The 14,032-nt window shown below is 55.2% G+C and overlaps 1 protein-coding gene across 1 annotated transcript; it reads right to left on the bottom strand.

The window, feature by feature from the left end:
* Positions 1-1,729: 1,729 nt before the first annotated feature.
* tep1 (telomerase-associated protein 1) lies at positions 1,730-13,770 on the bottom strand (the record flags this gene model as incomplete). The annotated part of the gene is made up of 7 exons (XM_042346594.1): positions 13,713-13,770; positions 11,178-11,546; positions 10,234-10,431; positions 8,342-8,476; positions 8,004-8,165; positions 2,362-2,517; positions 1,730-1,810 (listed from the first exon to the last, which is right to left on the bottom strand). Coding segments are annotated over exons 2-7 (1,101 nt in total), but the record flags the coding sequence as incomplete, so codon positions are not given.
* Between the last annotated feature and the right edge of the window lie 262 nt (positions 13,771-14,032).

The following is a 14,032-nucleotide window of genomic DNA, read 5'->3' as shown; positions in this document are numbered from 1 at the left end:
AGTGTGAGTGTGTGTGAGTGAGTGTGTGTGAGTGTGTGTGAGTGTGTGTGTGAGTGAGTGAGTGTGAGTGTGTGTGTGAGTGAGTGTGAGTGTGTGTGTGTGTGAGTGAGTGAGTGTGAGTGTGTGTGAGTGTGTGTGTGTGTGAGTGAGTGAGTGTGAGTGAGTGAGTGTGTGTGAGTGAGTGTGAGTGAGTGAGTGTGTGTGAGTGTGTGTGTGTGTGTGTGAGTGAGTGAGTGTGAGTGTGTGTGAGTGTGTGTGTGTGTGTGTGAGTGAGTGAGTGAGTGTGAGTGTGTCACTGTTGATCTGATGTTCAGGTGACTCCGGAAGTTAAGGCTAAAGGTGAACCTCAGTGTTTGGATCGTTTGACGATGAAGAAGTTGGTTCAGTGGCTCCACCTGAGGGCTCCGGCGGCCAACATCATGTGTCTGCTCGGCGCGCAGGTCAGTGGGGGGGGGGCACCGGAGTGGGGGGCGGTCAGTGGGGGGGGGGGGGCACGGTCAGTGGGGGGGGGGGGGCACCGGTCAGTGGGGGGGGGGGGCACCGGTCAGTGGGGGGGGGGGGGCACCGGTCATGGGGGGGCACCGGTCAGTGGGGGCACCGGTCAGTGGGGGGGGGGCACCGGTCAGTGGGGGGGCACACACACTCACTCACACACACACACTCACTCACACACACACTCACTCACACACTCACACACTCACACACACTCACTCACACACACTCACTCACACACACACTCACACTCACTCACACACACTCACACACACACACTCACACACACTCACACTCACTCACTCACACACACACACACTCACACTCACTCACTCACACACTCACACTCACTCACTCACACACACACTCACACACACACACTCACTCACACACACTCACTCACACACACACACTCACTCACACACACACTCACTCACTCACTCACACACACTCACACACACTCACTCACACACACTCACTCACACACACTCACTCACACTTACACACACTCACTCACACTCACACACACACACTCACACACTCACACACACTCACACACACACACTCACACAGACTCACAAACACACACGCACACAGACACACACACTCACACACACTCTCACACACACACTCACACACACACACTCACACACACTCACACTCACTCACACTCATTCACACACTCTCACTCACTCACACACACTCACACAGAGACACACACACACTCACAGAGACACACACACTCACACACACACACACAAACACTCAAACACACTCACACACACTCACTCACACACACTCACACACACACTCACACACACAGAACACACACTCACACACACAGACACACTCATACAGACACTCACACACACACACAGACACACACAGAGACACACACACAGACACACACAGACACTCACTCACACACACTCACTCACACACACACACACACACACTCACACACACACACTCACTCACACACACACACTCACTCACACACACTCACACACACACACTCACTCACACACACACGCACACAGAGACACACACACTCACACACACACTCAAACTCACACACACACACTCAAACTCACACACTCAAACACACACACACTCACACACAACACACACACACTCACACACAGACACACACACAGACACACACACACACACAGACACACACACACAGACACACACACACAACCCCCACCTACATGGAGTGACACTTATCACTCACCAGTTTCTGTACCAGTGACTTCTTTCTATTCAGCAGTCGACTCCACAGAGTGAGATCAGCCGGACTCGGGGCAGAGCGACGCTGTAATTCAGACCTGTGATCAGCCGAGTGTCTGACACACACACACACACACACACACACACGAGATAACCCATCACTGTGATCAGCCGAGTGTCTGACACACACACACACACACGAGATAACCCGTCACCGTGATCAGCCGAGTGTCTGACACACATACACACACACACACGAGATAACCCATCACTGTGATCAGCCGAGTGTCTGACACACACACACACACACACACGAGATAACCCATCACTGTGATCAGCCGAGTGTCTGACACACACACACACACACACACGAGATAACCCATCACTGTGATCAGCCGAGTGTCTGACACACACACACACACACACACGAGATAACCCATCACTGTGATCAGCCGAGTGTCTGACACACACACACACACACACACGAGATAACCCATCACTGTGATCAGCCGAGTGTCTGACACACATACACACACACACACGAGATAACCCGTCACCGTGATCAGCCGAGTGTCTGACACACATACACACACACACACGAGATAACCCGTCACCGTGATCAGCCGGAGCTCGGACCTGTCTCGCTCTCACTGGTACACGTTTGCTACGCTGACTCCGGCTGTTATATTTGGCTAATTGGTATTCGTCAAACTCTTTAAACTTGTCTGCGAGAGAACGGCGAAGGCAGTTGGGAAACGGAGCCAAGCGTCTGGTTTCCATCTGACACAGACTCTGTACAGGGAGACAGAGAGAGTCAGTACACAGCTACACTACAGAGACTGAGAGACAGAGAGAGAGAGAGACTGAGAAAGCGTGAGAGAGACACACAGAGAGAGAGTGACAGAGAGAGACAGAGAGTGAGAGTGACAGAGAGAGAGACAGAGACAGTGAGAGTGACAGAGACTGAGAGAGACAGTGACTGAGAGAGTGAGAGAGACAGAGAGATGAAGAAAGTGAGAGAGAGAGTGACAGAGAGAGAGAGAGACAGAGAAAGAGAATGACAGAGAGAGAGAGAGACTGAGAGACAGACGAGAGAGACAGACACAGAGAGACCCACAGACAGAGAGAGACAGACAGACTGAGAGAGACCCACAGACTGAGAGAGACAGACAGACTGAGAGAGACCCACAGACTGAGAGAGACCCACAGACAGAGAGAGACAGACAGACAGAGAGAGACAGACAGACAGAGAGAGACCCACAGACTGAGAGAGACCCACAGACAGAGAGAGACAGACAGACAGAGAGAGACAGACAGACAGACTGAGAGAGATCCACAGACAGAGACCCACAGACAGAGACCCACAGACAGAGAGAGACAGACAGACAGACAGAGAGAGACAGACTGAGAGAGACCCACAGACAGAGAGAGACAGACAGACAGAGAGAGACAGACAGACAGAGAGAGACCCACAGACAGAGAGAGACAGACAGACTGAGAGAGACCCACAGACAGAGAGAGACAGACAGACAGACAGAGAGAGACAGACAGACAGAGAGAGACAGACAGACAGAGAGAGACAGACAGACAGAGAGAGACAGACAGACTGAGAGAGACAGACAGACAGAGAGAGACAGACAGACAGAGAGAGACAGACAGACTGAGAGAGACAGACAGACAGAGAGAGACCCACAGACAGAGAGAGACCCACAGACAGAGGGAGACAGACAGACAGAGAGAGACAGACAGACTGAGAGAGACAGACAGACAGAGAGAGACCCACAGACAGAGAGAGACAGACAGACTGAGAGAGACCCACAGACAGAGAGAGACAGGCAGACTGAGAGAGTGAGGGGGGAGGGGGGGATGTAGGGGAGGGGGCTGTAGGGGGAGTGTGTTGTAGAGGGGAAGGGGGTGGAGGGGGTGTAGGAGGGAGAGGGGTGTAGGAGGGAGGGGGCGTGTAGTGGGGAGGGGTGGTGTAGGGGGAGGGGGGTGTAGGGGGAGGGGGGTGTAGGTGTAGGGGGGAGGGGTGGGGGAGGGGGAGGGGTGGGGGAGGGGGGAGGGGGCTGGAGGGGGATGGTGGTGGAGGGGGGAGGGGGGAGGGGTGGTGTAGGGTGGAGGGGGAGGGGTGGGGGAGGGGGGAGGGTGGGGGAGGGGTGGGGGAGGGGGGTGTAGGGGGGAGGGGTGGTGCAGGGGGATAGGGAGGAGGGGGGTAGGGAGGAGGGGTGGGATAGTGGGGAGGGGGAGTAGGGGGGAGGGAAGGCAGAGCGGTGTGAGGGAGACCAAAGGCACGGACGAAGAGAAGGGTCTTGAGACGGCCTTGAAGGAGGTGAGGGAAAGCGAGGCCAAGGGACCGTGGGATGGAGTTCCAGAGTGTGGGGGCAGAGAGGCTGAAAGCCCGGACACCGATGGTAGGGTGGGGCGGGCGGGAGACATGGAGCAGCCGGAGACCGCTGAACGAGGGAGTGGGCAGGTTGTTAGGGAGTCAGAGGTAGGAGGGGGCGAGGCCATGGATGGCCTTAAAGGTGAGGACGAGGATCTTGAACTTGATCCTCTGGGGGATGGGGAGCCAGTGGAGTGGGCGAGGGTGGGAGTGATAGAGTCGGGCGAGGGTGGGAGTGATGGGGTCGCGGAGCCCGGTGTGTGAGAGTACACGAGCTGCAGAGTTTCGGATGATCTGCAGGATGTGAAGGGAAGAGTTGGAAAGGCCGATGAGGACGGAGTTTCCATAATCGAGCCTTGATGTGACGAATGTGTGGGTGAGGGTTTGGGGGCCTGAGGGGTGAGGCAGTGGCGGAGTCTGGCAATGTTGCGGAGGTGGTGGTAGGCAGTGCCGGTCATGGCGCGGATGTTGGGGAGAAAGGACAGTTCAGGGTCGAACAAGACACCCGGGTTCCTGACTGGCGCAGTGAGGTTGAGTGTGCAGCTGTGGAGGCTGATGCTGCCAGTGCCCGAGGTGCGGAGGCCAATCAGGAGGGCCTCGGTCTTGCTGACGTTGAGTTGGAGAAAGTTGTCCCTTGTCCAGGACTCGATGTAGGACAGGCAGTCGGTCAGGACGCCAGTAGTCCTGGAGTTCAGGGTGGAGGCAGAGAGGTAAAGTTGGATGTCATCCGCATACATGTGGAAATTTACCCCATGTCTGTGGATGACGTCACCAAGGGGGAGTATGTAGAGGGTGAAGAGGAGGGGACCGAGGACAGAGCCCTGAGGAACACTACATGAGACGGTGCGGGGGGTGGAGGAGAAGCCGTTTGCCGCGACAAAATGGAGGCGGTGTGAAAGGTCGGACCTGAACCAGTCAAGGGCAGAACCTTGAAGGTTGAGGTGGGAGGAGAGGCGGTGGAGGAGGATCGAATGGTCCACGTTGTCAAAGGAATCGGAAAGGACGAGGAGGCAGAGGGAGCCCTGGTCACACATGGTCAGGATGTCGTTTGTGACCTTGACCAGAGCAGTTCCGTCCGTGGGCAGTGCAGAAACACGATTGGAGGGGTTCATGGAGGGAGTGAGAGGAAAGAGCAAAGCTGGGAGGCAACTCTCTCAAGGACCTTGGATAGGAAGGGGAGGTTTGAGATGGGCCGGGAGCTGGATAGCTGTGATGGGTAGAGGGAAGGTTTCTTCAAGGTGGGGCTGATAGTGGCTGTTTTGAGAGGGGAAGGAACAGTGCCAGATGACAGGGTTAATGACGTTGGCAAGTAGAGGGGCAAGGAGGCTGAGCTGGGATTTAAGGAGAGGTGGGGATAGGGTCGAGGGAGCAGGTGGTGGGCTTCATGGAGCTTACCGTGTTGAAGACAGAGGAGGGGGTGACAGGTTGAAAGGTGTGGAAGGAGGGATGGGTAATTGTCGGACAGGTAATTGTGTGGGGTGCGGTTAGGGAGGGGGTGGATGTTGGGAGAGCAGTGGCAGCTGAGCAGATTCCCTCGATATTGGACTTGTGGAAGTCCAGCATTTTCTCACAGTGAGAATCAGAGGAAAGTATCTGCGAGACGTGTCGGGGAGGACGGAGGAGCCGGTTAGTGGTGGAGAACAGGAGCCTGGGATCGCCTTTCGCCTCCAGGATTGTCCTGGAATAGAAGGCTGATTTGGCCGAGGCGAGAGCAGAGCGGGAGGTCTTAATGAGGTCCAGCCAGATGTGCCGGTGGATTGTTAGAGCGAATTTGAGCCAAGTGTGTTCGGCAGCCCGCACCTGGCCTTTGAGCGAGCGGAGGTGGTTGGTGAACCAGGGTGAGGATCAGGAATAGGAGGCAGATCGGGAGGTGAGGGGGGCAAGGACGTCGAGTGTGGTGGAGAGGGTGCTCTGGAGGAGAGTGAGTGCAATGAGTGGGTTGTTGCGAGAGGTGGGCCAGAGTGGGAGGAGATCAGAGGACTCCAGGGCAGCGGAGAGGGATTGCGGGGAGATCTTCCACGGCCAGAAGAAAATGGTGGTAGGTTTGGGGGAAGTGGGGAGAGGGATATGGGAGTTGAGGGAGATGAAATGGTGGTCAGATATGACCTTGTCAGTGTGAGACACACATAGACTGAGAGAGAGAGAGAGAGAGAGAAACAGACAGAGAGAGACAACAACAAGATTCCATTTATAGAGTGCCTTTCACGTCGGGAGGACGTCCCAAGGCGCTGCGAGACAGACTGCGAGGGAGAGAAACATACAACGAAGTGCGAAAGAGACAGATAGACACAGACTGAGAGAGACAAACAGACTGTGAGAGAGAGAGACATAGACTGAGAGAGAGAGCGAGAGAGAGAGAGAAAGACTGAGAGAGACATGCAGACAGAGAGGAGAGAGAGAGAGAGACAGACTGAGAGAGAGAGACAAACAGACTGTGAGAAAGAGACATAGACTGAGAGAGAGAGAGAGAGAGAGAGAGAGAGAGAGAGACAGAGAGAGACACACATAGACTGAGACAGATAGACAGTCTGAGAGCGACACACACAGATCTGAGAGAGCGAGAGAGAGTCAGACTGAGTGGGAGAGAGAGACACAGAGAGAGACAGACTGAGAGAGACACACAGACAGTGAGAGACATAGACTGAAAGGGAGAGAGACACATACAAACAGACTGAGAGAGAGAGAGACTGATAGAGACACACACACACATACAAACTAAGGGAGAGAGAGAGACACAGACTGAGACACAGACTGAGAGAGAGAGACACACACACACAGACTGAGAGGGCGTGAGACAGACTTAAAGAGAGACACACATACACATAGAGACACACACATAATAATAATAATAATAATAATAATAATCCTTGCATTTGATATAGCGCTTTTCACGTCGGGAGGACGTCCCAAAGCGCTTCACAGAACACACTGTAAAGTGAATTGACTGTATATTTGTGGACGAACGCGGCAGCCAATTGCGCACAGCAATGTCCCACAAACAGTCGTGGATTGAAAATGACCAATTTATTATTGTTTTTGGTTTTAGAGGATTATTATTAGGCTCTGTGTGGAGTAAGGAAACTTGCCCAAGGTTTCGCCCTCTGCCGGGGATTGAACTCAGGACTGAGAGAGAGACACAGACTGAGAGAGAGAGAGATACACACACAGACTGAGAGAGAGAAAGTGAAACAGAGTGAGAGAGAGAGAGAGAGAGACATACAGACTGAGAGCGAGAGACCGACTGAGAGGGAGAGACACACAATTGAGAGAGAGAGACAGAGACAGAGACTGAGAGAGAAACACACACACAGACAGACTGAGAGAGAGAGAGACAAAATGACTGTGAGAGAGAGAGAGACACACACAGAGACAGAGAGAGACAGACTGAGAGAGAGAGACACACACACACAGACTGAGAGAGAGAGATAGATTGAGAGAGAGAGCAAGAGACACACACATACGGACTGAGAGAGAGAGACACACACACACAGACTGAGAGAGAGAGATAGATTGAGAGAGAGAGCAAGAGACACACACATACGGACTGAGAGAGAGAGACACACACACACAGACTGAGAGAGAGAGATAGATTGAGAGAGAGAGCAAGAGACACACACATACGGACTGAGAGAGAGAGAGACACACACACAGACTGAGAGAGAGAGACACACACACACAGACTGAGAGAGAGAGATAGATTGAGAGAGAGCAAGAGAGACACACATACGGACTGAGAGAGAGAGACAGACTGAGAGAGAGAGAGACAGAGAGATGGACTGAGAGAGAGAGAGAGAGATGGACTGAGAGAGAGAGAGAGAGAGAGACACACGGATTGAGAGAGAGACTGGGATGATGTGGGTGTGGAGGTTTCTGAGGGCCAGAGCTCAGGTGTCACCTGGTAAAGCTTTGCCACCTGTAGCCAGTCTGAAGGGAGTCGGACCGAGCGAGAGAAATATCGTCGGACATGAGGACGACACTGAGGAAGCCAAGCTCCCAGAGCCAGCAGGAAGTTAGCTGTACTCCGCACATTTAGCTCCTGTCGGGTGTAGAGAGCGACCTGCAGTCAGTCAGGAGAGGCCAGAGTTAGTCACCACAAGTCATCCCGACTCCCCCAAGTCTCTCTCCGTCTCCCTCTCACACTCACACCATTCTGACTCCCATCCGAATCTCTCTCTCTCTCCCTCTCACACTCACTTCATCCCCTGACTTTCTCCAAGTCTCTCTCACAGTTACCTTCAGAATGAACTCAGGATCGTGTCCTGCGATGTCTTGGCAAATCCCTTGGAGTCTGAGACGTGAGGGATCTTCAGTTCGGGAGAAGTCTGGCCCATCAATCAGAGAGCAACACACAGCGCTGATGAGATCTCTCTGTAAGATACAGACACAGACATCAGGGGAGGAGGGAGTCCCAGTTCCTGAGCCAGGAGGGGCCGCAGTGTCCCAGGGCGCTCACTGCCGACGCCTGCCCAGCCCGGCCCGGCTCATGGGCAGGACCTGGAAGGACAGACCAGTCCCTGGGGGCAGGGAATCCCCCCCCTCAGCTCCTGTTAACCCCACAGCCAAGGCCCTAACAGGGAGGGGGTCCTCGCTGGACAAGGACCGTGTCATCTTGAAGTGGATCCTCTCTGGGATAGGCAGTCAGTGCAGTCTGGCCAGGACTGGGGGGGTTGGGAGTGGGGTTTGGGGGTGGGGGGAGGGCCAGGACTGGGGGTTGGGGAGTGGGGTTTGGGGTGGGGGAGGGCCAGGACCGGGGGGTCGGGGTCGGGGAGTGGGGTTTGGGGGTGGGGGGGAGGGCCAGGAATGGGGTGATCGGGGAGTGGAGTTTGGTGCGGGTGAGAATGCGGGCGGCAGAGTTCTGAATGAGTTGGATTTTATGGATGGCGGTGGAGGGGAGACCGGTGAGGAGGGTGTTAGCGTAGTCCAGCCGAGAGGTGACAAAGGCCTGGACCAGAGTTTCAGCGGCTTTTGGGGAGAGGTATTGGCGGAGACGGGCATTGCGACGGAGGTGGGAAAAGGCGGTGTTGGTGAGGGACCGGATGTGGGGGAGGAAGGATAATTGGGGGTCGAATCTGACGCTTCGGATGTGTACGGGCTCGGAGAGTTTTAGGGGGAGGTCAGAGAAGTGGAGGAGGTGAGAGCCGTGAGATCTTAGACGTTGACGAGAGCTGAAGAGTATGGCTTCTATCTTGTCAACATTCAGCTGAAGGAAGTTGGTGCTCATCTCCAGCCCCTGAGGTCTGAGAGGCAGAACATCAGGATACTGGGGGGGGGCCGCAAAGAGAGTTGGGTGTCATCCGCATACATGTGGAAATGTACCCCATGTCTGTGGATGACATCCCCAAGAGGGAGCATGTAGAATAGAAAGAGGAGGGGGCCAAGGATGGATCCTTGGGGTACCCGCAGGTGACCGGGTGAGAGCGGGAGGAGAAGCCGTTTGTGCAGATGTACTGCGGGCGGTTTGTGAGGTAGGACTCAAACCGGGCGAGTGCGGTCCCACTGAGGTGGATGATGGAGGAAAGGTGAGGAAGGAGGATGGCGTGATCGACTTTGATGAAAGCGACGGAGAGGTCCAGGAGGACAAGAAGGCAGAGGGAGCCCTGGGCACAGATAGAGAGGATGCCACACAGACACAGACACACACACAGAGACACACACACACACAGCCAGAGACACACAGACACACACACACACACATACACACACACAGACAGACACAGACAGAGTCACACACACACACACAGATACAACACGCACAGAGACAGAAACACACAGACAGTGACACACACACAGACACCCACACAGAGACACACCCACAGACAGAGACACACACACACCGACAGACAGAGACACACACGCCCACAGACAGAGACGCGCACACAGAGACACACACACAGAAAGACACACACACATAGACACACACACAAGAGTCACGCACACAGAGACAGAGACACACACACACAGACACACACACACAGAGACACAGACAGACAGACACACACAGACAGACACACACAGACAGAGATACACACACAGACACGCATGCAGTCAGAGACACACGCATGCAGTAACACACACACACACACAGACAGACAGAGACACACACACAGTGTGAAGTGTCTCCTCACCTTGCGTTCTCTCAGCTCCTCGCTCTGCTCCATGGCTTGTTTGGGACTTTCGCTGAATCCCTCGGGATATACCGGCACCTCCATATCTTCATATCCCTCCTCCGAGAGGCAGTACTCGGGAAATCCATTGGAGTCATCCAATAAAGCCTTAAAAATAGTCCCTTTAGACTCCAGCCCTACCCCAGAGGGTGGGTTAATCTATAATAATAATAATCCTGGCATTTGATACGGCGCCTTATCACGTTTTCGAGACATCTCAAAGCGATTCACAGGATACGCTGTAAAGTGAATTGACTGTGTATTTTGTGGGCGAAATGTAGCAGACAATTGCGCAGAGCAGTGTCCCACACAGCCGTGGGTTGAGTGACTGTGCTTTTTTTTTGGAGGGATTATTATCCCCGGAAAGTGATCCGTCAATCGACTAATAACCGGGTTCCCACTAACTGCTGGTAAACAGAGACGCGTGTGTGTGTGTGTCTCTGTCTGTGTGTGTCTCTGTCTGTGTGTGTGTCTTGTCTGTCTGTATGTCTCTGTCTGTCTGTGTGTGTCTCTGTGTGTCTCTGTGTCTGTGTATCTCTGTGTGTGTGTGTCTCTGTCTGTCTGTGTATCTCTGTCTGTGTGTGTCTCTGTCTGTCTGTGTGTGTCTCTGTCTGTCTGTGTGTGTCTCTGGCTGTCTGTGTGTGTCTCTGTCTGTCTGTGTGTGTGTCTCTGTCTGTCTGTGTGTGTGTGTAGAGGAAGGAAACTTGCCCAACATTTTGCACTGCCTGGAAATCAAACCCAGGTCTCTCGCTTTCGAGGTGAGGGCTGTGACCACTCCCACCCCAGACAGTGTGCGCTATTCTATATAAAATCCCCAAACGCCTGGTGGAATCCAGATGGAGTGAGTGTGAGAGGGATATATAACCCCCTCTCCCTCCCCATAAACTCCGGGGTTAGACACTGACCTGTTCTCTCCTCTCTTCGCTTTCTTGCCCGTTGGCTCTCTCTGGCTTTAGGCTGAGCTGCGCTGGGGGGAGCGTTGGTGTTCTTGGAGTTGCACTGAGAGGTGAGAGCTGGAAGGACAGCTGCAGAGGAATGCTGTTGGGGGCTGTGTTGGGTGTGGGGGCTTTGGGGAAGAGGATATTATTCCAAACATTCTGGGTTAGTTGGCTGGACCGAGCTACTGATTCTGGAGACGTGGTACATCCCGCCTGAAGCCAGTGACTCCGACAATCAGACACATGGCTCGGGAGCAAAAGACGGCTGGGGGTGAGGAGGTGGGCAGCCTCCAGCAGCCGTGGCCGAGCCCGGCTCAGAGCTCCGTCTGTATTCATCTGAGACACACAGAGAGAGAAAGACATTAGAAACAACACAATTACATTTGTGAAGCGCCTTTCAGGTCGGGAGGATATCCCTGAGATTCAATGCTTACAGTTACACGAGTCCTTTCACTCCCACCAGAGACTCTCAAATTGCTTCACAGAATGAAACCTGGACTGTGAGGTCCAAGTCCTGCTGATGTGGGAAGGGCTCGAGTACACATTGCTTCTTGTACAGCAAATAAGTCACCTGTACATCCATAACAATAGTTACCTGTACGTCAAAAATAATAATCCTTGCATTTGAATAAGTGCCTTATCATCATTGTGACATCTCAGAATTGTGGGATTTACTGTAAAATGTAGTATTTATATATATATAGACGTCCTCCCGACTTGAAAGGCTCAATACAAATGTGATTTTGTTGTTGTTACATATCACTCTGGGACTCTGCTCTGCATGTTGTTGTTGTTAATAATAATTCTTGTTTTTTTTGATATATCACCTTATCACGTCCCAAAGCGCTTCACAGAATACACTGTAAAGTGAATTGACTGTATATTTTGTGGGCGAAACACAGCAGCCAATTGCGCAGAGCAGCGTCTGTCCCACACACCCGGAGATTGAGTGACCAAATAATTATTAGTTTTTTGAGGGATTATTAATCCAGAAAAGCGATTCCCAAATCGACCAACATCCGGGTTCCTACTGACTGCAAGAGGCGCGTGTGGGTGTGTGTGTGTGTGTGTGTGTGGTGTGTCTGTGTGTGTGGGTGTGTCTCTGTGTGTGTGGGTGTGTCTGTGTGGGTGTGTGTGTCTGTGTGTGTGGGTGTCTGTGTGTGTGGGTGTCTGTGTGTGTGGGGGGGTATCTCCCTGTGTGTGTGTGGGGGGGTATCTCCCTGAGTGTGTGTGGGGGGTATCTCCCTGAGTGTGTGTGGGGGGGTATCTCCCTGTGTGTGTGTGGGGGGGTATCTCCCTGCGGGAGGGGGTATCTCCCTGCGGGCGGGGGGGTATCTCCCTGTGGGGGGGGTATCTCCCTGAGGGGGGGGGTATCTCCCTGTGGGCGGGGGGGTATCTCCCTGGGGGGGGGGGTATCTCCCTGTGGGAGGGGGTATCTCCCTGTGGGCGGGGGGTATCTCCCTGGGGGGGGTGGTATCTCCCTGGGGGGGGGTATCTCCCTGTGGGGGGGGTATCTCCCTGTGGGAGGGGTATCTCCCTGCGGGGGGGGTATCTCCCTGCGGGGGGGGGTATCTCCCTGCGGGTGGGGGGGTATCTCCCTGTGGGGGTATCTCCCTGGGGGGGTGGTATCTCCCTGTGGTGTGGGGGGGGTATCTCCCTGTGTGGGGAGGGGTATCTCCCTGTGGGGGTTATCTCCCTGTGGGGGGTATCTCCCTGTGGGGGGGTATCTCCCTGTGGGGGGGGGGGGTATCTCCCTGTGGGGGGGGGGGTATCTCCCTGTGGGGGGGGGGTATCTCCCTGTGGGAGGGGGTATCTCCCTGTGGGGGGGGGGGTATCTCCCTGTGGGGGGGGGGGGTATCTCCCTGTGGGGGGGGGGGGGTATCTCCCTGTGGGGGGGGGGTCTCCCTGTGGGGGGTGTCTCCCTGTGGGGGGTCTCCCTGTGGGGGGTCTCCCTGTGGGGGGGTCTCCCTGTGGGGGGGTCTCCCTGTGGGGGTATCTCCCTGTGGGGGGTCTCCCTGTGGGGGGGTCTCCCTGTGGGGGGGTCTCCCTGTGGGGGTATCTCCCTGTGGGGGGTGTCTCCCTGTGGGGGGTGTCTCCCTGTGGGGGGGTCTCCCTGTGGGGGGGTCTCCCTGTGGGGGGGTCTCCCTGTGGGGGGGTCTCCCTGTGGGGGGGTCTCCCTGTGGGGGGGTCTCCCTGTGGGGGGTGTCTCCCTGTGGGGGGGTCTCCCTGTGGGGGGGGTCTCCCTGTGGGGATCTCTGTGAGAGTGTGGAATAGACTGGAGTGCAGTTCAGGGTTTACAAAGGAGCAGTTGGCGGCCATTCAGCCCCTGAAGCTCTGCACCATCTCCACTCTCCCGCCTGTGCCCCCGTGTCCCTGACCCCCCGCACCGCACCGCCACCGCACCGCACCGCCACCGCACCGCCACCGCACCCGCACCGCACCGCCACCGCACCGCACCGCCACCGCATCAGCTCAGCAAATGGGAACAGATCCAAAACCCACAGCCTTTTGGGGGCGAGAAAGCGATTCTCCCGTCAGTGACCGCGCGGTGTCCGGTGTCCCCCACAGTGACCGCGCGGTGTCCGGTGTCCCCCACAGTGACCGCGCGGTGTCCCGGTTTCCGGTGTCCTCCGCAGTGACCGCAGTGTCGCTCTGCGATGGTTTCCTTTCCCGCCGGTCGGCGCGGGCTACGTCATGACGTCAGCGCGTCGCTCCTCACACGCAAACTGCGAGCCGCGCTGCCTGCTGGGAAACGTCGTTTTTCTGGGCTGCAGGACAGAGCCGTCAACATGCGGCCCGCGGGCCACACACGGCCCAACCCC

The sequence above is a fragment of the Callorhinchus milii genome, unplaced genomic scaffold (assembly GCF_018977255.1).
Source record: "Callorhinchus milii isolate IMCB2004 unplaced genomic scaffold, IMCB_Cmil_1.0 Scaffold1075, whole genome shotgun sequence".
Lineage (NCBI taxonomy): Eukaryota > Metazoa > Chordata > Chondrichthyes > Chimaeriformes > Callorhinchidae > Callorhinchus > Callorhinchus milii.
Note: the sequence above shows the minus strand (reverse complement) of the source record. Positions and strands in the feature narration are given on the sequence as shown.